Below are 23,062 nucleotides of genomic sequence, written 5' to 3'. Positions count from 1 at the left end.
TAGTCTTGTATGATTTTAAATTTTAGTTTCTTGTGTATAATTCGGAGTTTAGTATGACGTCCATTATCACTGTACTATTATGCATATTTTAGGGGCCAGCTGAAGGACACCTACGGGTGCGGGAATTCTCGCTACATTGAAGACCCATTGGTTGCCTTCGGCTGTTGTTTGCTCTATGGTCGGGTGGTTGTCGCTTTGACATATTCACCATTTCCTTTCTCAATTTTATAGTATAATTGTTTTATTTGCTGATGCTGATATACATGTGCATGTCACTTTTATCGTTCTTAAATAATGTGTAACTCTTTTAATTCTATAAAGTTAATATCATTTCATTTTGATATCGATTTTTGAAAAACATGTCTTTTGATGTCTAACCTTTTATAAATCTTCAGCATTAGCTGTGATCCATTATTATCTGTCTTTCGAAATAACATTCATATTTGTTTTTGTGCTTTATTACAAATGTCTATTATCTGAATTTGCAAAATACTTTGTCTAAAATTTAAAAAAAAATCAATGTGCATAACTTATTTCATCAACACAAAGTTGTCTCATGCCAATACAATTTCTATATATTTTCCCTGGGCACCTTTTCTTTTCCCTGGGCATTTTTTTTCTTCCCCCAAGCGCCTTTTCTGTTCCCCTGGGCGCTTTTTCTTTTCCCAGGTTTTTTTTTTCTTCACGCGGGTGCTCCCAGTCGCTTTTTAGTATGACCCTAAAATCTCTACGATTTATCGTTGAATTATACATTTAAAAATGCAAAAGCACTTGCTTTCCAACTTACAATTCTTAGATAATTTGGAAAACATTCTTGATTTATCATCATTCGGAAAAGGCCTCTTTGTTTACCCCTAATGGTAACCTCATTAATCCCTTATCAATATATGGATTAATATATATAGTATACATATACACTCAATTACAATTTTCAAATACTACACACAGTTTTTCACACATCTATGATATTCACAATATAATACATTTATGACTTCTTCTGTTCGGAAGTTCTTGGACTCCAAACAGTTCATGATGTAAGACACATAGTTGAGTCATGAAGCCGTCATTTGGACAGATGCATCGTTTTTCTCTGACCGACTTGATAGCTTCACGGAATGTCATTCTTCGTTTCAACATTAAGAAGGCAATAACTATAGTAGAAGACCTACTAACACCTGACACACAGTGAACTAATACTTTACCTACAAAATAAAGGTATAATGTATTACATGTATTATCAAATTGTCTACTAATAGTAGAAAACAATCAAACTGGTACACTGTCACTGATAGAGAGATCTAATTGTTAAATGAAAAAATGATGGTTAAGCACTATGACATTTGACATTGTCTCCAGATCTCGAAATGTGCATAGTGATTTTACTATAATTTTATGAATAAATGAAGGGTTTTATGAATCAACAAGAGCAACTTGACCTCTAAGAAAAGAAATATGAATTAAATAACTTTCCACATCTTCCTATATCTATTAAACAACCATATAAGGTATAATTCAGTCAAATTTTCAATATTAAATCACTAACTGACATGTTTCAATATTTTGATGAAACGTTTTAAGAAAGAAATCAATGGTATAAAAAATGCACTTTCTCACTCAGCCTGGAACTTTTTTTGATAAATCAAACAGTTGTCCCTTTAAATACAAAAAAACATTTACATATGAACATTTTTCAGCTGTCTAAGTTAATGTATTCCATAAGAAAACATACAGAGGATTTTTAGAATGATAGAGCTAAGACAAGGAATCAGTTTTATCTGCTCAAAATTTTGACTTGATCGTTCTGACGTAACAAAGATGGCTATACATGAAAGCAATTGCTTGAAAAACACCAAAATTTTTTTAACTGTTCATACCTCCCTTTTCCAGTGCTTGATGTATAATATTTGCAGTAGGCCTGAAAAACTTTGATATATCAAAGGACTCTGTGTCGGATGCTTTAATACCATAAAATTTGATTCCCATGTCTTTGTAATACTTGGCATCTGTATTAACAAATATTGATCTTTGACCCTGAGCGCAATTAATTACATGTGTGATTCCAAGATCTTTTAAGCTGTTTTTGTCCATGGCTATTTTCCTAAAACAAAATATAAATGTCATGCATAATAAAGTCAATACTGTAAATTTTCTTTACTTTACTTATCCTTTTCATCCCCTATTGGGGGTCTCACTAATTAGCGACAACAAGCGTCAAGAAGCGACAACAAGCGTCAAGAAGCGACAACAAGCGTCAACAAGCGACAAGAAGCGACAACAAGAATTATTTTAGCGACAACAAGCAACAAGAAGACTATTTAGCGACAAGAAAACATTTTTTTTTTATTAGATATAAAGAAATTTGTATTTAATGTTTTTTTTTAAATATACGAGCTAATATGTCTAATTAAAATGTTTTATTATATATATAGATAGACAAAGAAATAAAACATTTGTGAGGAAGAAAGAGATTGTGAAGTTTATATTAGTATATTGGTAGATGAAGAAATTTAACATTTGTGAAAAAGAAAGAGATTGAGCTTCTTTTTTTATTTTTAAATATGAAGAATATGTATAAGATAATGTATGTATCTGTTTTCATCAAAGTAAAAGTATGAATAAACGAATGGAGATATATATGGAGCGGGCATAATGGAATATAATATTTTGATTCATTTGCTTAATACTATGTTCTAAGTGTACTCTTGTTATGTCAATTCGATGCTTTATTTATAGAACTCTCAGCCACGCTTTGCCATCTTTATTATTTAAGCTTGTTTCCATACCCCACGACGAGGACGTGGTTCTACCTTGGGGTCCATATATTTTTTTTTTTTTTTTTTTTTTTTTTATTATTTTTAGTCATTATATAGTAATATGTACATTCCTATCTAACATAATATTTATACATTTTGTACATGGTGGTCCCATTTTGATAAGCAAACATGTGGAACATCAAATGAGATTAACTAGTACGAGTCGCCTGTCCCCTGTTTTATTGCTACATTAACATCCAATTAACACCTTCAACTTTATACACGCGTCAGACTATACAATTACACGCGCCAGAATATACAATCATTGTAAATAATGAACACCTGTTAAAAACTCAAGATTGTCATTAATTTCCTTTCATCTTTAATCAATATGCATAAACATGATAAATATCGTTTAATGAGGCAATAAACAAATAAAAAGATGAAAACATTCACATTTCAATTTTCTTTTCCTCCTGTTTGATTTCAGTTCTTTGTATTTCACAATTTGTGACAATATTTTCAGGACAATGATGCACAAATAATTCATTTTGCGAGCTTAATATATATTGCACGAAAAGAGTTTTAAAAAAACAAATTATAAGATAAATAATATGTTCTAAAACACAAGGAAAAGTAATCTCACAATACAATAATTAAACGTAATACTGGCTGTTAATCATAATAGATGATAAAATATTATGTAAATAATGTTTCATTTTTTTCAATCAATTTTAACTTTCTTGTCGCTAAAATCATTTTCTTTTGCATATTCTTTTAATATTTATTGCAATAATTAATTTTAATTAAAAAAAAATGTTTTCTTGTCGCTAAATAGTTTCTTGTCGCTTGTTTTCGCTAAAATAATTCTTGTTGTCGCTTCTTGTCGCTTGTTGACGCTTGTTGTCGCTAAAATTCTTGTTGTCACTAATTAGTGAGACCGCCTATTGGACATAAGGCCACGACTTTAATTATTTTTTTTTTTGGTAAATTTTCACTGTTGAAATATTTTTGATTAATGAGTTCTAGATTATTTTTCATCTTCTCCTTATAATCAAACAAGCATCTCTTCCAACAGAGACTCACAAGTAAATGTGTAAATAAAATATCATTTTGGTTTCCATTGATGAAGTTAAGTTGTAAAAATAACTAAACATTCCCCATTGTTGAACATTTTGTCAATTCTGAATGTAAAACCAAATCCATACTGTCATATTTGATGGCATAGATCCATGCAAAATTCTTACATTTATAAAGTCTCATAAAAATACCCAAATCAGCCTCATACAATCACGAGTCAATATTGGTTGGTTGGTAAGAAATAAAATTTCATTGCATTTGTGTATGCATTCTGAAAAAAAAATTCACTGTGCGGTATGGGCTTTGCTCATTGTTGAAGGTCAAACAGTAACTTATAGTTGTTAATTTCTGTAACATTTGGTCAATTCTGAATACTTGTCTCATTGGAAATCATACCACATCTTCTTTTTTATAGTATTAAAAGAATAAATATATACCTGTCTCCAAGGAATAATCCAGGATATATTTCATTGTAATTATTCTCATTTCCCCCAGCAGTAGGTACAGCACACTTACTGCCCCGGTTTTGTGAGTTTGGATCCAACACATACTGCTTTGCCCAGTTTTGTAGATTCACTATTTTATAGGTCATCAAGGTACATCAACCTGAAATCAATTACAGTTACTGTTAAATAAACAAATTATGATTAGGTCTAGGGTTAAAATAACTAAATCTTGAAGAGATGTGGACATTTATCATTGTTTATTGCATTTTAAATTAATTTTTTTTTCACCAACACTAAACAAAATCTTAATGATCAATCCTAACAAAAAAGGTTATACCCATGCATACATTGTATATAATAACATTAACGGTACCAATTTTTCTGCACCAGATGTGCATTTTGACAAAACTTGTCTCTTCAGTAATGCTCGTGGCCAAAAAATTTGTAATCCAAAGTTTATATAATAGATGAAGAGCTATAATCCAAAAGGTCTAAAAAGTATAGCCAAATCCGTGAAAGGAATCAGAGTTTAGCATAAGGGAGATACATTCCTTAATTTATAATAATTTCTAACAATTTGTTACAGAAATTTTTTTAATAACACAAACAATCCGTATTTTCATGCCAGTACTGAAGTACTTCAAAGCACTTGTAAGACTTAAAATTAAAATAGTGTTTTACATTTTTTTGGTCAATTTGACAAAATATCCTGCCAACTTCAAGTAATTCTTGTTACTAAACATGTTAAATACATCCCCAATTTCGCTTTGACAATTACGTACCAGACTATCTCATAAAATTTGTCTGTCTCTTATTACATGTATTAAATGTTTTGGTAAGAATAAAACATATATAACGACATAATCCTGCAATACTTTTTAAAGAAATAAAATTATTAGATTTCTTTGTTTAGTTAAATATATATATATATATATATATTCTATATGTCTTACAACATTGTACATAAAGATGAACATGATATAATGTTTACCCCTTCTATTTTAAAATAAGAATGATTTATTGATGTAAAATATGTTGTTTGTGACGGAAATTATCGATAAAATGAATATCTATCTAAGAAACTAGAATTTTGTTGTAAATAAATGTTCCAAATAAAAAAATGTAAGAAATATCATTAGTGAACTAAATTAATATCATAGGATAAGTTTAGAATTGTCTCCCCTTTTTATACAAACTGGGTTAAAAAATTCATATCTTCAGTGTAAATTACTTTAAATATATTACATCTAACGACTACTATACAAACAAGTGTGTACCCTTTGCAAACAAACTATCGAGATATCTGGTGATCAATATAATTGTGCCAAAAAAGGCAAAAATCGAAAACACAGCTCAGTTGATAGTTGGTCCGGTATTGTTCCGTGTTTAGTTTTCAAAAATGGCTTCCGGGTTTACAGAAGAAATTGTGAAAGATTTTATCATTAAAAATGGATGTAAAGTGACAAATCACGAACTTGTTACAAAGTTTAAAACGTTTTTAAATGATCCAGAATACAAAGGTATGAAAGGCTGCAGTAGATTTAGTGCCATGAGTGTAAATTGGGCGCGTTTGAATAATCTTCATCTGACACTACTCACTAGCACAAATTATAACAATGGATAGTCAATGTACATTTTGAACCTTTGCACCAGACAAGAGTCATATAATACAATGTCTCTCACATTGTGAATGTTGATTTTCTGTGAATACTGCTTTCCTCCTTATTCCAATTGGTGAAAATGTAATCTGTCCGTCTATCTTCGTACTTCCAGTTCCACATTTAGTCACAAGGATTACAACCAAGATTACTCTGACAAGCTGGGCTATGGGACATTAATGATCATCCCATATCAAAAAGTGTATGTGCCCTTTCGTTACTTTAAGAGCCTACTGGGTGATCCATATAATTGATACTCGCCTTTGTTTATTTTTCATTTATCTATTCATTTATGCAAGTTTCACCTATCGCCACCCTTAATTTTCTCATACATGTCATATATTTGTATTTGGACACTTTTCACAGTGATCCTTTGATATTTAACAAAACAAAAAAGATTTTCATTGTCCACGAAATTAAACTTAGAGTTAAAAAGTCGAGGCAATTATTACTTGATTTATTTCACTTGACTGGGTGGGGTTTAACCGGTTCATTTATTAAAGACCAGGCCATCTAAAGACAGGTGTTTTGGGATAAACTCTTCAATGTAGTGTCTAGTTATTTGTCCCAAATCAACTTAGTTCTTTGGTGACACTGATCAATCTGATGTGTGATAAGAAATCAATAATAATTATAGTGGTAATCATCCTTATCACATACATCTTCAAATAGACAGTCCTTATGCAAATTAAAACGTAAGCTCTGCCCAATCAGTTGAAATAACATTGGTCATATATCATGTGTATAAATTGATGACCTACAATAAAACACTAATTAGGAAATTCATGAAATTGTAGTGAAGAGAAATTCGAGAAAAGAAGATAATATGTACAATGTACATGTATACAAATGTACATTTGTACATGCATGTAGATATTATTTTTATAACCTGAATGTCTACTGTCTATATGTAATTAATAACTTTACCATGTTTACCTCCAAAATAGTTTACTTGTATACTTAACTATATGACTGTTATGCATGTCATGTAAATATAAATAAAATACGATTTTATAATGGAGAATCAGGTTTAACTACATTTTTTGTGTATAACATGTGTAATATATTTTTTAGTTCAGTAAATCTATATAGTTTGAGATAACATGTATATAATCATGATATAGATAAGCTAAATGCACATATATGCATGTATCATGTGTATTAGTTAGCTGTATTGAGCTACAAAACATGCATACTACATTTAACAGGCTATTATTTGAACTTGGAATTATTTTTAATTATGGAATTTGCATAGTTTCTTGTGTTTAAATTTTTTGATAAATTCCATGTAATATTTTGTATTATGATCTTTTGAGTGGTTAATAACACTTTCCATACAATGTCTTTTGGTTAGATAGTGTTGTGCGCGGCACAGTACATTCTATTGAAAAATACTATTTTCTTTGTAATAGAAAGTGTTGTGCGCAGCACAGAACATTTCAGTACAGAATAAACGTGGAATTTATTGAAAATTTCAATAACAAGAAGTCAAGCAAATTCCATAATTAAAAATAATTCCAAGTTCAAATAATAGCCTGTTATTTGTAGATTGTCTCCCCTTGGCAATTTTAATGTGTGTGTAAATACAGTCATGATCAGGCATCACTTACATAATTATCTTCTATTCACAATTCTATGACATACACAATGTATACATGATATATTTAAAGTTTATAAACTTTTATTTCATAACTTCAGAAGAAATATGTACATAAAGACTTCTGTTTAAAAAAATAATTAGAAGATTAGATTTGTTTCTGGAATTCAGAAATATTATGGTGTAAGTCATCTTTTGATAGAAAAACAGCTGATATTTAACATGTTTAATGGTCTGATATATACATGTATATTTGATAATACTAATTACACAATAATACACATGACATACTTTAATACAATGTATGTATATCAGTCTGCTCAATTAAATTGTATTTACTACTGAGTTTGCATTTGTATATCTTTATTTTTCAGTTCAGAACAGAGAGAAATTCAAAGATTATGTCAACACACTAGCAACAATTAAAGTAGATGAGGTAATTTGAAAAGTCAATTTGCAAGAATTCAGACAGTCATGACAGTTGTACTGGTATTCATAGAAAAATGTTGTTGAATGCAAGAACACACTTCTTGGAACATTGATCATGTTGATCATTTGATATACATTGTATATCATAAAATATTGTTCAAATACTACAGTAAATTTCTAGTGGTTTTTATTTAGTAGATGAAATTATTTTTGCTCTTTAAACATTTTGAACATGATAAAGTTGTAGTTTTCCATATAAAAAAATGTGTAAGGGTTCTGTGGAACCAAGTGTCTTGTCTGCTTCTGCTGTTAATCACAGGCTAAAAAAAAATTAGAAAAAAATAAAATAAAAATATTCCTTTCAATACTATCTTTTGATTGTAAGAAGCTTCTCTCCAAGTTTGGTAAAAATCCAAGATAGTTTATGAATCAAATAAATGTTTTAAATCTTTAAGTTTAACTGCAGACTACATGGACTATGTAATGTTAATATACATTTTTAACTGGAAGAAAATCTAAGTCCATTCAGTAAAATATGGATAAAAAGGTACAAAATTTCCTACTAGAGTAGATACTAGCTTTTGATTATCAAATTTGGTACAAATCCAGGATAGTTTAAGAAAGTTACTAAAATTTTAAAAACTTTAACCACCTGTCCACAGATCTAGAGTGAAAGTTCATTTATCATGTGCATGTTTATAAGTAAAATACGGAAAAAAAAATATTTTTCATTTTTTACCAATTTACTTCTGGATACTATCCTATGACCATACACAAGCTTCTGTCCAAGTTTGGTAGAAATCCAGGATAGTTCAAGAAAGTTATTAAAATTTAAAAAACATAAACAACAGAGTGAATATTAGTGGACGCCGCCTCTGGAATGTAGAGGATCGCTATGTCTAGCTTTTTCAACAAAAGTGGAAAGCTTGACAAAAATGAAGAAGCATAGAGCAATACTATATATGCTATATGGGCAGAGGGGTTAGCAGAAAGTAAAAGGACAGTTGACAAAAATGGTTGAGTTGGAATACATGTATATCATGTCCTCTAAGAACTGCTACATTAATATTGCTGATTGACAAATATACACTATCCCCAATGCTGTATTGTCTTGAAGTGATTAGCTGTCAATTTATTTTAAGAAGTTTCTAATTTCAAAATGCTGATAAAGGATATCAAATTTAGCCATGATAATGTATGTCATTTTCTATTTCAAGACTTTTATGATGTATTTAAAGTGGGTTATTATGGTTGCAAACTCCATTGGAAATTTGAATTGAGGTTATGATCATACTCTCATGTATCTTGAGGGAAAGACTTTTTTTAGGAAAAAAAGGGGAGGAAGGTTTAAAAAAAATTGAGCAGTGGGGACAATTTATTTTCAAGATTTCAGAAATTAAAAAGAAAATTTCATCAAATATATTTGTTTTGGCCAAAAAAAGGGGGGAGTAATTATTTTTTTGGGTGATGGGGAGGGTGGTCTATTGGCAACAGCATAGTTTATTGCACAAAAGCAAAAAATGTATATAAATTCAAATCACATAACCAATTCAAGTTCTTTGACTACAGTTATTCTGTGTCAGAAACCTATTATCATGTGTCAAATGTTTAATTAAAATACACCTTATCACTATTTGTCCGCCATTACTGGATATCACACAGGTTCTCGTAAAATTTTGACGTCATAAAACAAAATATTTGACGCCCCAATAGAAAAGGGATTGTTGTATGCGTCAAAAGTTCAAGCGGCCGGGTCAGCCGGTTGTATCCAACTGCACTCGGCGAATCAATTTATTTGTTATTTGATTTCATTTTGCAGAAAGGAGAGAAAGTTCTTGTTTTGAAGAAGAGATATAGACCTGACAATGAGAATCAGACTGATAGAGCTATGTCTGAACCTCCAGACAAACCTTCTGGAGATGACTTTGATGGTGGTGGGATGTCAAAGGTCAAAAGTGATGGTCATCTAAGTGTTAAAGACAGTAACTCTGAGACATCATCTTTGAGAGGAAGTATGGACACACTCTCTGCTTCATCTCTAACATCTTCTACAGTAAGTATGGGCATCAATCATAGTGTCTAGTAATGTGTAATCATGTAGATTATCTACAGTAAGTGTGGGCATCAATCATAGTGTCTAGTAATGTGTAATCATGTAGATTATCTACAGTAAGTATGGGCATCAATCATAGTGTCTAGTAATGTGTAATCATGTAGATTATCTACAGTAAGTGTGGGCATCAATCATAGTGTCTAGTAATGTGTAATCATGTAGATTATCTACAGTAAGTATGGGCATCAATCATAGTGTCTAGTAATGTGTAATCATGTAGATTATCTACAGTAAGTATGGGCATCAATCATAGTGTCTAGTAATGTGTAATCATGTAGATTATCTACAGTAAGTATGGGCATCAATCATAGTGTCTAGTAATGTGTAATCATGTAGATTATCTACAGTAAGTATGGGCATCAATCATAGTGTATAGTAATGTGTAATCATGTAGATATAGCATCAAACTTTTTTACTTCAGTTCATATATTTTAGCTGTATACATATGTAGCTATATATACAGATTTTTAAAAAATTTATAGAGTCTATGTGTTCATGATATTCATATCATACATTTTTTATGCATTTTCTTTGATTTGGAATTTTTTTTAATGTATGTGCCATCAAACTTTGGTAGCTATATACATGTATCGATATCATGTATATGCTATATGCCTATGATATGAAACTTTAATTAAAAATGATTTCATTGAAGAGCATGCATTTTTTTTTAAAAGAAAGAGAAAAAGATGACAAACTTTTGAAATAGCATTAAATTCTGAAGAGGCACCTTTAACTGCGTAGTTTAAGATTAAAGATGAAAAATGCTCATTATCAATCAATACAATAAAATATGAAAAATAGTAATAATAAAAAAATCAGTTATTGAGGTAATAAACAAATCCATCATTCACCATATGTATGAAGGTAAAATAAATCAATTACCTGAGAAACTGCATCCATTTGTTACTAAGTCTTTTCTAGCATGTTTAGTAAGATCCTGACAAATATAAAAAAAATGTTACCTACTATAACTACTATAAGATTGTAAACAGTGTACTGCCGTGTTCCTTTATATCACTAAAAATAGATTATCAATGTATGATCAATAATGAGAAATATACTTTTATATGGTGTATTGACCAGAATTTACAATTGTAACAGCTGTGATTCAACATAGAATTCATTAAAATCATATTGTAACATATATATATATGTTATATTTTATTAATTAATAATAAAATGTGGCAATCATTGGCTACAAGGGTAAAAGACTGCTTAAAAGTAAGTTTGTTTTTAAATACAAATGTAGAAATTTTGCAAAATGATAGAAATAAGATCTTTTAAATTGTATATTGCCATGATTGCAGAAACATTTTATATAATTTGAAAATTTGTCTGTTTGGAGTGATTTGAGTGTCACTGTGTGTATCTTGTGAAATATATTCAAATACTTGCATGTTTCTATTTTTAATACTGGGGTAACGGTACATACATTATATATAAATAAATGCATGCTACCATGTATATATACTGGTTTTTTAATGTGGTACAGATAAGTAGTTACTGAGGATTCCATTCTTTGTGGGAACCAATTTCCTGGATTCAGGAAAACAATGTGTTTTTCTGGATATTTGATTTGGTAATTTTGCAATTTTCAGCAAATAAGAAAATTAAAATACTTTCAATTTATGTCAATAAACATAGGTTTGGTTATATACCTCTGAAAAGAGTCTAAGATGATTTAATTTATTTCATTGCGATTATCTTCTCTTTACACTATTACATATGTTACATGAAGTATTAATTTAAATACAATGTAGGTGTACAGTTTACAGCTAAAATATGTCTAAATATGCTGCATGTAAACATTTGTTTCAATGCTCCAACATAGTAGATTAACTACGGTACATCTATTTACTTTACTTTTGTGTAATGTTTATGTACATGTACATGTAATGCATGGTTTTGTACTAACAATTGTTACTTTCAGACTTCCCAGAATTCTTCAGATCCTCAGCAAATGTCCAAATCAAAAGAGGATGTCAATGATTCTGTCATCAGTGTAAAAGATTGGGCCAAACGTTTGAACAAAATACAGTCGGAAAGTGAATTACAGCTTACTAGTGAACCAAACTTAAGACGAAAGGATATCACCAGACATGTAAACATTTTTCTTCCAGTTAAGCTTCCTATATTATTTTTTGTAGTAAATACATGTATATACCTATACTTAAAATATAATGTGTAAAAATAGCGAACATTTATGAATAATGCTTGACAAAGTTATTACCTAGTAGAGCTAGATTGAACAATGGCAACTATATATATAGAATAAAATTGAGAATGGAAATGGGGAATGTGCCAAAGAGACAACAACCCGACCATAGAAAAAAACAACAGCAGAAGGTCACCAACAGGTCTTCAATGTAGTGAGAAATTCCCACACAAGGAGGCCAGTAATGACATACAAAATAGATAAGTTCACAGTATACTCCAAATAAAAATAGACATGTCATGAAGCACAGTCAGTATATATATATATACTACCATTTTAACAACATTCTTTTATGAACTTTTTGATAGTTATCTGGAAATGATTTAAGAAGGAGCTTAAAATCTAGAAAAAAAACCCCAATTAACCTTAACAGTTGAATTCATTGAGTTCTTTGATATGCTGTATCTAAACATGTATTTCGATTATTGATTTTGGGTTCAGTTTTCAAGTTGGTCCAAAATGGGGGTCTAAAACTAAAACTCTATTTGATTTCATTAAAAGTTGAATTCTAGGGGTTCTTTGATATATTGGACACTGATAGGTAAATTTCCAATTTCAAAGTTTTAAGTTCTTAGACCTCATCCATACCATGTCAGAATCCTATGCTGCTTCAACTATTTAATCACAATCCAAAATTGAGACCTGTTTTGTTCATCATGTTCATATTTGTCCCAAATGTTCAGGGTTTGACTTGTGTGGCCTTATCAAGCTGCATTTTATTATATTGTGTTACTATCTCATTGATGTACACTTTATATCTCCTTTTGTTCTTTTCTACACATTATGAACATGTTGAAAAAAATGTATTGTCTTATGTCCAGACTGCTTTTTCTTATATGTTTAAAGAGTCATTTAATTCATTGTTTATCATTATATCTGCTAGACTTATATCAATGCATTGCTTATCATATAAATCTAATTGTGATGAAATGAATGTATTTAACGTTTAGATAATATAAGCAACAACTTATAAAAGTGGTCATTATGACATTTTCATAGATATAGTTAAAATGCCTATAAGATGTGCCATGGCATGATTCCCGACAATCACATCTCTCCGTCAATGTCTATACAACTTAGATGTTAAAGCAATTATAGGAAACCCTATAGTCTTCAATAATGAGCAAAACCTATGTATGCATTGGCTAACTCACAAAAAAGAGTTAAAAAGCATGAACATTCAGTCTGTGGATATTTGCTGCAAATTTGCAGGCTTCTATATAAAATGATAGATTTCTTAACATTTCAAAATTTGTTTTCATTGTTTTAAACATAAAATCTCTACGATTACTACCCAAATAAAATGCAGTACAAAATTTAAATGCAAAGACCACAGCTAATTGTGTGTTCAAAATGTTTTTTAGAGATTATATGATAATTGCATTTATTTGCATGACACATTTTAACATACATGTAAAATGTGAATTGGCTAGTGCATCTTGTTGATTTTCTCATTCTTTACAGTATTTAATAGCAACGTCTTATTGCCATTTTAGAATCTTTGTCTTGACAATATTTTGTGACCTTTTGACTGCCTCAATTTCCAAGAGTCATTGTTGTTTTGTCTTGATTCTCATCCTCATTCTTATAAGCACCTCAAGAAATATGTAACCAATTATCCATGCATTTTTGTTAAGTTCTAAATCTTGTGATTTCAGCAAGTGTTTTTATACGATCGCAAAAATTTTAATTTTTCGTCGTATATTGCTACATGTATCACATTGGCATCGTCGTCGTCGTTGTCCGAATACTTTTAGTTTTCGCACTCTAACTTTAGTAAAAGTGAATAGAAATCGATGAAATTTTGACACAAGGTTTATGACCACAGAAGGAAGGTTGGGATTGATTTTGGGAGTTTTGGTTTCAACATTTTAGGAATTAGGGGCCAAAAAGGGCCCAAATAAGCATTTTCTTGGTTTTCGCACTATAACTTTAGTTTAAGTGAATAGAAATCTATGAAATTTTGACACAAGGTTTATGACCACAAAAGGAAGGTTGGGATTGATTTTGGGAGTTGAGGTCCCAACAGTTTAGCAATTAGGGGCCAAAAAGGGGCCCAAATAAGCATTATTTTTGGTTTTCGCACCATAACTTAAGTATAAGTAAATAGAAATCTATGAAATTTAAACACAAGGTTTATGACCATAAAAGGAAGGTTGGGTTTGATTTTGGGAGTTTTGGTCCCAACAGTTTAGGAATAAGGGGCCCAAAGGGTCCAAAATTGAACTTTGTTTGATTTCATCAAAAATTGAATAATTGGGGTTCTTTGATATACCAAATCTAACTGTGTATGTAGATTCTTATTTTTTTGTCCCGTTTTCAAATTCAGAGATGCAACTAATCGTCGGACCTGTCAGACCTAAGGGGCAGAATTTATGCAGGTCCGGCAAAACTCGTTGCTGTGCAGGACCTGATGGCCGTCAATATTTTTGTCTGCTTGGGTCAGCCAAAACTTAATTCCCCGTCGGTCCTGGCAGAGTATTTTGTTTATAAAATTGTGAATTTACAACCACGTTGCATGATTAGATAGAACAACATTCAAGGCTTCGATTACATAATAGAAATAGGGAGTTCAAACTGTTTTAATGATAACTATTATAGCCTGACACCTTCCAAATATCCTTCCTTAAAAAATAAAAATAAAACCTTTTGCAGTATAAATTTCAGTTTTGAAATCGTATGTTTGACATCGTTAATTTATTGAAATATTTATATCAAACGCAGTTATTTAACAGAGAATACACACCATTGGTTTGAAAAATGACGTAACTTTAACCTCCGTAGCAGAGTTCAAAAAATCAATGGGTCACTGAATATTCACAATATATTTTATTTTTTAAACTTTTCTTTCAAATTAGTTTTAATCCAGAAAAAAGTAAAAACATTGCCTGACTGTACCTTAAGTTGAATATCTATATCCAAATTCAATTAATTAAAGCTGTAATCCATGATCACAAATTGAATGCTTTGTTTACAATTGTTGAAAGCCATGTGCTTTTTAGCGGAAAAATTCGGGAAACCCCTTAACAGGAAACAGTTACATTTCATTGTTATTTATAGACATATATTACAAAGTTTTTACATAGATTATTTTGAGTAAAAATATAGGTCTGGCAGAAATGTGATGGGTCTGGCAAAACTTCGTACCCTGTAGGCCCCAATGTCTGACAGGAAAAAAAAACTGTTTGCATCTCTGCAAATTGGTCTACATTAAGGTCCAAAGGGTCCAAAATTAAACTTAACAAAAATTGAATCCTTGGGGTTCTTTAATATGTTGAATCTAAAAATGTACTTAGATTTTTGATTATTGGCCCAGTTTTCAAGTTGGTCCAAATCGGGGTCCAAAATTAAACTTCGTTTGATTTCATCAAAAATTGAATAATTGGGGTTCTTTGATATACCAAATCTAACTGTGTATGTAGATTCTTAATTTTTGGTCCCGTTTTCAAATTGGTCTACATTAAAGTCCAAAGGGTCCAAAATTAAACTAAATTTGATTTTAACAAAAATTCAATTCTTGGGCTTTTTTGATATGCTGAATCTAAACATGTACTTAGATTTTTGTTTATGGGCCCAGTTTTCAAGTTGGTTCAAATCAGGATCCAAAATTGTTATTTTAAGTATTGTGCAATAACAAGAAATTTTCAATTGCACAGTATTCAGCAATAGCAAGAAATCTTCAATTGCACAGTATTGTGCAATAGCAAGAAATCTTCAATTGCACAGTATTGCGCAATAGCCAGAAATATCTAATTGCACAATATTGTGCAATAGCAAGAAATTTTCAATTGATTGGAGTTATCTTTCTTTGTCCAGAATAGTAGTTGAGTCAACTTAAATCATTGTTTTATACAATATACAATGTATATTCACTTTTACTACCAACTGATAAATTAAAACAATCTTTACCATTCAGTGATAACAAGCACCTTTTGTTACATTTTAATATTTTATGATGCATTTAAATGAGTAGTTATTGTTGCAAACTCCATTAGAAATTTGAATTGAGATCAGTTTTGGAAAAAGTGAAAGTGGGATGTGAAAAAAAAATGGGGGCGGGGGGGGGGTTAAATATTTCTCATTTCAGAATTTCTTCAAACATTTTTTTGAGAGGATTAATATTCAACAGCATAGTGAATTGCTCAAAGGCAAAAAAAAAATTTAAGTTCATTAGACCACATTCATTCTGTGTCAGAAACCTATGCTGTGTCAACTATTTAATCACAATCCAAATTTAGAGCTGTATCCAGCTTGAATGTTGTGTCCATACTTGCCCCAACCATTCAGGGTTCAACCTCTGCGGTCGTATAAAGCTGACCCTGCAGAGCATCTGGTTACTGGTTAAAATGAGTCATTTATTGTTTTGTATAGCCCTTTTAGGTTGTTTTTTTCATCATTGATAAACAGGTTTTTCAGTGTTTAACAAACAAAAAAAATTGTTAATCTTAAAAAGGTAGTTAAAATAGTCCTGATTTGTTCTACATGTGTATTACCATAATAACTGAAAAACAACATTTTAGTTTTCCCATTCAAGTTTAGAATAACTCATCAGAATGTACAAATGCAGTTACTGATCTATCATTACATATGTATTGGTGGTGTCAATTTGTCTCAGCATCTAACCGCTACAGAGAATTTATTGGACATTTTGAACTTACACAAGTCCTGTAATTAGTCTGTTGTAAACTTCAATATGAGATCAAGTGAGACATATATACTGTTTATATAAACAATGAGACAACTATCTTAGAGTATAAAGGAAAGGAGTGCACTATACAAAAGTAAGGATATGTGTTATGATTGTCAATGAGAAAAGTCTCTAAATGTCTTGTTAAACCTCCCTTTAAAAAACTACATATGTCTGTCCATTTGTCAGTTCATCCGTTCCATGAATATTTTTCAATGAATCTTCCGTGTGTCTTTGTCATGAACTACATTACAAGGATTTCTGAAATTAGTTTTCAGGGTTTATATGCCTTGTGATGCTTTTTCAATGTATCACTCAATAACTTCCTGTTTAGCTTATATAAATACTTTAAGCGTGGCCAGGGTATCATAAGTGAGAAGTAGCTCACAAATTCACGTGTTTAATGGCAACAGTTCCTGGACAACAGTAGAGTAGAGTTTATTATTATCCTGTTCTATTTGTTTCAAACTCAGATTTCTTAAATGAGTATATGTTTAATTAGCTTTTGTGAGGTTAACTGCCATGTACACAAATAAATGTAACTACATTGCACAAAAGGTTGGATGAACAAATTCTTACATGCTCTAGACATTCAACAAGTTATGAATGTCTACCTTCAAATGTTTGTAATGAGTACAGTCTGATAACTAATCACTATTAATCCAAAATTAATGGGTGTGCAGTGTTAAAAGGTCCTTTTTTCTAAGACTTCTACCGATTCAGTTATGATATGAAATTAAAACCAAGGATATTTGAGAAGTTGCTACTAACCCTACAACACATATATTTATAATTTTATGATTTTTACCCACCCCTTACAGTTAATTCTTGGACAACCCTGTCTAAATAAAATGCAAAATACACAACTTTTGATAATCCACAAAACTTATACTGCTTAACAGGATATTTAATTACCAGAGCAGCTTACATTATCATGATTAGATCTTTTTTAGCAGTTTACTACTTCATTATAGATGCTTTTGGAAATGAAAGAGTATTACAATTACATACTTGTAGATAACATAATAAATGACAATGATTATAATATATTTCAGACAAGAGACAACAAAGAGAATGATGTGGATGATGATTCCCATTCCTCTGGTGGAGGCTATACTTCAGTAAGTCATTTATTGTGGCCATTCTAATATTTTATATACTGTAAATTCAGAAATTATCTTATGTTTTATAATTGTGAAAAATGCAACAGGGTCATCATCACAATAACTAAAATTCCCATTTTGATTTTTATGCCCCACCTACAATAGTAGAGGGACATTATGTTTTCTGGTATGTTCGTTCGTTGTCCGTGCGTCCGTTCGTCCTGTTTCAGGTTAAAGTTTTTGGTCAAGGTAGTTTTTGATGAAGTTGAAGTCAAATCAACTTGAAACTTAGTACACATGTACCCTATGATATGATCTTTCTAATTTTAATGCCAAATTAAAGTATTAACCCCAATTTCAAGGTCCACTGAACATGTATAAGGATAGTCGTATGGGGCATCCCTGTACTATGGACACATTCTTGTTTTTATATGAATTAAACTAATTTACTGATAGCAAAATCAATTGTTTATCAAACATGCTAACTATTTATATATATTATTAAATCACTTACTAGCCTTTTCAAGAATTTTAATCAAAATGAAAAAAAATTCATCCCATTTAGGTTACAGTAGTCAGTAAACATGGTAAGCTTGTAAAAGTTCAATTTTTTCTTCCTTTAAGAACAGTATGAATTTTTGTGTTATCACTCAGGAAGTAAAAAAACCAATAATGTTTAAACTATTATTGTAACACATGTTTTTATTTTGTTTACAGTACACACCAGAGCAAAAAGAATGGCTGGTTACATGTTCTTCTGGTGAATATCATGAAATTCACAGAGTATTAACTAAACATCCATTCATAGCAAAAACTAGGGTAAGATATTTAAAACTTGGAAGAAATCTAAGTTATATCATGAATACAAATTTTCGAATATTGAAAAAACTTTTATTTTTGGATATTCAATTTCCTGAATTTTCCAATGTCTGTACACTAGACTTAAATCATCTGGTTGACACCAAACAGATACAAATCTAACACAGACCAGACTTGGAAGGGTATTTGTACATCACTTACAACTAAAAAGACAATAAGAACTGATCTGAGAGTACAGTTACAGACAGCTAGCTAGCTCAAAGCTAATAACAACTAATAAAACTATAATGTATCTAAGTGTATAATATCAATTAGTACGCATTTAACTTTATAGAGTTTTAATGCTTTACCTAATTTATATTTGACATTCACTTTCAGGAAATACAGTGAGTTTTCAAGGAGGGGGTCAATTTACCACTATGGAGAATTGACCCCAGATTAATTTTGCCATGTATGTTATTTTGACCCTGAGCTCAATTTGTCATGTATGGTAATTTGAGCCTGGGTTCAATTTGCCATGTATAGTAATTTGAGCCTGGGTTCAATTTTCCTATAAACATGTTATTTTTAGCCAAGGTTAAATTATAAGTTCAAATGATAATTTCCTACCAGCCAAATTTCTTTTTTTACTTATACCAAACAGAATTTCCTACCATCCCAAAGGAATTTCATACAAACCAATTTTCTATTTCGCTTTATATTCCAATAGGAATATTCTATCTTTCCTATTATATTTTGTCAATGCCACTTTCTTGAATGCCTTAGAACTATAAGTAATGTTGATGGTACATTTGTATTATAAAGATTTATTACAGCTTATAAAAGTCTTCTTACAAGTATTTATGACATAGGGCATCAGCTATTCTGACTTATATCAGGACATTTACAATACATGTGTGAATCTGATAAATAAATAATAACAATCATGACCATAATGTAATTATCATTATTGTTATATTAGGTTTTATTGACAACTTATTAGGCCTATACAAATTATTGATTAGTATGCAAAATAAAACCTTCATATTCCTTTGCTTCATATTGTATAAGTGTCGTTTTATTTCCATATTTTTTTTTAATTTGTATTAATTTTTTAAAATTAGTGTTAAAAAGAATATTATTCATACTTACCATGCTTACCCTATGCTGTACTTTAGCTGTTTCCTTGTTTTAATAGTGAACTTTTATAACAGTATGAACAATGATTCTTGAGAAATCCTTGAAAATACATAAATTTTTTTTTTTGCAAATATCCAATATTAAGATAAGTGCCTAATGTTAAAGATTATAGTAGTGAAATTTGTATTGATTTGTTAAAAAAAAAAATGATGTTACCGTATCTAATAATATTTTATTACCATTATATTCATTATATTCTGCTAATATCTGATAACAACTAAGAATATTTTTTATGAAATTATATTCTTAATTTGAAAACAATGAAGGAATGAAGGATAAGAATTATAAAATGAGTACTGATTAAAAGTGTAAAATGATTTAACAGTAGTCTTATTTGTCATAAACTCATAACCATAGAGTTTCATTCTTATGTTTAAAACCTCTATTAAATTATGTGCTTTTGTTGGTTCTGTGTGGACATATTATATAGAATCCTATAAAAATATGTCTAACAATGCTATGGAAGATGTCTGCTATATCTGAATATGAAGATCTGCAATGGAACACTTTCAATATATTCTCAAAACTTCAATCCTATAGTCATCAAATTTAGTTTGTATAAAATGATAAAACCATCCTTTTTTAAGCCCCCAACTTAGTGTAGGGGGCATTAAGTTTTACCCTTGTCACTCTGTATGTCTGTACGCCACTCCATCCTGAATTTGGCTTCCTTTCTCTAACTTTAGTTGGGCTGCACCAAATAATGTGAATCTTCTACAATATGCTTAATACCACAAAACACAGACCAAGTTTAAATTTGAGTGGTTTCGTTAATGTTACCTTTATAAAGTCTGCTCATTTACAAATAGACAAATGTTGAATTTTATGTTTCCGATGCCTCAACCATACGTTATGAATTTTATACTTATAATTTTTATTACCACGATAAAAGTCCAGTTAATTTTGGGGGCGACACTTTCAAGTTCTACAGTTATGCCCCTTTACAAATGGAAAATTGCTGAATTTTTCTTTTCCAATCTCTAACTTAAGTTTGCCTTAACCAAATTTAATGACACTTATACACAATTTTTATCGACACAAAACTCAAAATAAGTCTGAATTTTGTTAGCTTCACTTTTACAATATTGAGTTTTCTTTAAATGTTATATATTCAAGCTGGGTATCATCTGTGTCCAATGGACATATTCTCTTTTTTATTATTTTATTCATTTTAAGATGTTTTTGCAATTTCTGTTATTAATCATTGAGTCTTGTTTGAAGGGAAGACTGGCATTAATTCAAAAACAATATTGTGTAATGATAAGATAAAAAATTAAGCAGGACAACAGATAAAAAATTGAAATGAATATGAACATAAATTATAACTGCATTCACCTTTATTTTTCAGGACTTCACAAATGTAAGTACAGCATGAAATATTTACAACTTTAGCTTATTAAAAAAAAAAAAACCTTTTATGAATTCATGTTAAATTGTAATGAATATAGTCACATAAATAGCACTGAGTTTTTGAGACAACTCTCCACCCAGTACCAAATGACAGTGAAGTGAACAATCTGTTCGTTGAAGACCCATTGGTGGCCTTTTACTCTTGGTTAGGTTGTTGTCTATTTGACATATTCCCCATTTCTATTCTCAATTTTAATGATAGTCATCATATATATATGGCCTTCAACAATGAGCATAACCTGTACTGCATAGAAAGCTGTTTTTAAAATCATTATAACACAAGCTTAACTGAATAATTCTCAGCTATTGCATTTAATTTGAACAGACCAATTGTAAGAACATTGATTCACACCCGTATGGTTTTGAGGGTGAAAAAAGTTCATGCTTCAAACAAAATAAAGTATTATGAATCAATTATGTTTATGACTTACTGGGACCAGATGATTTAAATAGAATTTTTAGCATTTGTTTACTGGGACCTGTTAAACTAAAGCATTTTCATAAAAAAAAATTGATACACAAAGTAATATTATTTACTGATTAATGAAAAAATAGATTGATTGATTGGAAATTACTTTCCACCGCATCAGCACAAAAAGGGGATATCGCTGCAAGAGCTACTGTGGATTCATTATTGTTCGTTGGATACCAATTTTCATGGATTTTGTGGTTACGAGTAAACCACAAAATTCAGTTTTCAACAAATGACGAATTTTCTAAAGGTTTGTATACAGACTTCAGCAAAACCACGAAATTGAATATCCACGAATATGCAAATTTTCCTTATTGGTACCAACAAAAACTAAAAAATTAATGAATTCACAGTATTTCAAATACTATATCAAGACTGAAAAATAAAAATGTAATCTGTAAATATATTTTTGACTGATGTTTTTTGTATATTATTTTTCATGACCTTGACCTTGGATGATACAGGGTGTAAGTATTACTACATTCAATGTTAGAATTTCTACTTAAATTACTTTTGATAAAAAGATATTGATGATAAATCATTAAAATACAGATCATTTGTCAAAGCTTTAGTTCATCCTGAACATGCTTGAAATATTTGCCACTAGATGTTAAGCAACCAACAATCAATCAATCAATCAATCATAGATTTAATTATTTTCAAGAAACCTACAACACTCAGTTTAGCTTTTTTTATTATAATTATTATGCCAACCAAATTTGTAAAGATGTCTATATATTAATGACAAAAAAGAGGATACTTTGAACAATAAGATATCAAATGAAAAACATTAATTCATGTATTTGTTTCTTTTCATGTTACTTCATTATTTTAACTGCTTTGTGTTTCCTGACACATTAGTATGTAAGTATATTAAAATCATATGTAGTTTCTTGGGATTAGTAATAGTGTGGGCAAGGAGGGATCTCAGCATAGTAATTTAGATATATTTATGTTAGGCTAGAGTTTAAGAAATACCATTCATTTATTTATTGGGTTACGCAAATTCTCCATTCTATACTGTGGATTCATTATTATTCGTGGGATACCAATTTTCGTGGCTTTCGTGGGTACTGGTGAACCATGAAATTAAATGTT

The 23,062-nt window shown here is 30.1% G+C and overlaps 2 protein-coding genes across 5 annotated transcripts; one reads left to right on the top strand and one right to left on the bottom strand.

Annotated features, from left to right (window-relative positions):
- Window positions 1-233: 233 nt before the first annotated feature.
- Window positions 234-11,137, bottom strand: LOC139525543 (dual specificity protein phosphatase 3-like). Of its 4 annotated transcripts, none has more exons than XM_071320960.1 (4): window positions 11,046-11,137; window positions 4,271-4,439; window positions 1,875-2,098; window positions 234-1,202 (listed from the first exon to the last, which is right to left on the bottom strand). In XM_071320960.1, exons 2-4 carry the CDS (start codon window positions 4,423-4,425, stop codon window positions 970-972), a joined length of 612 nt encoding a protein of 203 aa, XP_071177061.1. In that variant the 5' UTR covers window positions 4,426-4,439; window positions 11,046-11,137; the 3' UTR covers window positions 234-969. The 4 variants fall into 4 exon arrangements, with proteins under 4 accessions (XP_071177061.1, XP_071177059.1, XP_071177057.1 ...); XM_071320958.1 differs by having other exon boundaries at window positions 10,962-11,081; XM_071320956.1 differs by lacking the exon at window positions 11,046-11,137 and adding an exon at window positions 5,557-5,678.
- On the top strand, window positions 5,675-21,569 carry LOC139525541 (ankyrin repeat domain-containing protein SOWAHB-like). Its single transcript, XM_071320953.1, has 7 exons — window positions 5,675-5,799; window positions 7,909-7,970; window positions 9,783-10,016; window positions 12,010-12,180; window positions 18,037-18,102; window positions 18,802-18,903; window positions 21,431-21,569. Exons 1-7 carry the CDS (start codon window positions 5,679-5,681, stop codon window positions 21,455-21,457), a joined length of 783 nt encoding a protein of 260 aa, XP_071177054.1. The 5' UTR covers window positions 5,675-5,678; the 3' UTR covers window positions 21,458-21,569.
- The last annotated feature ends 1,493 nt before the right edge of the window (window positions 21,570-23,062 follow it).

Source organism: Mytilus edulis, chromosome 5 (assembly GCF_963676685.1).
Source record: "Mytilus edulis chromosome 5, xbMytEdul2.2, whole genome shotgun sequence".
NCBI classification, from domain to species: domain Eukaryota; kingdom Metazoa; phylum Mollusca; class Bivalvia; order Mytilida; family Mytilidae; genus Mytilus; species Mytilus edulis.
The sequence above is the reverse complement of the archived record's forward strand: the minus strand, read 5'-3'. Positions and strand labels throughout refer to the sequence as shown.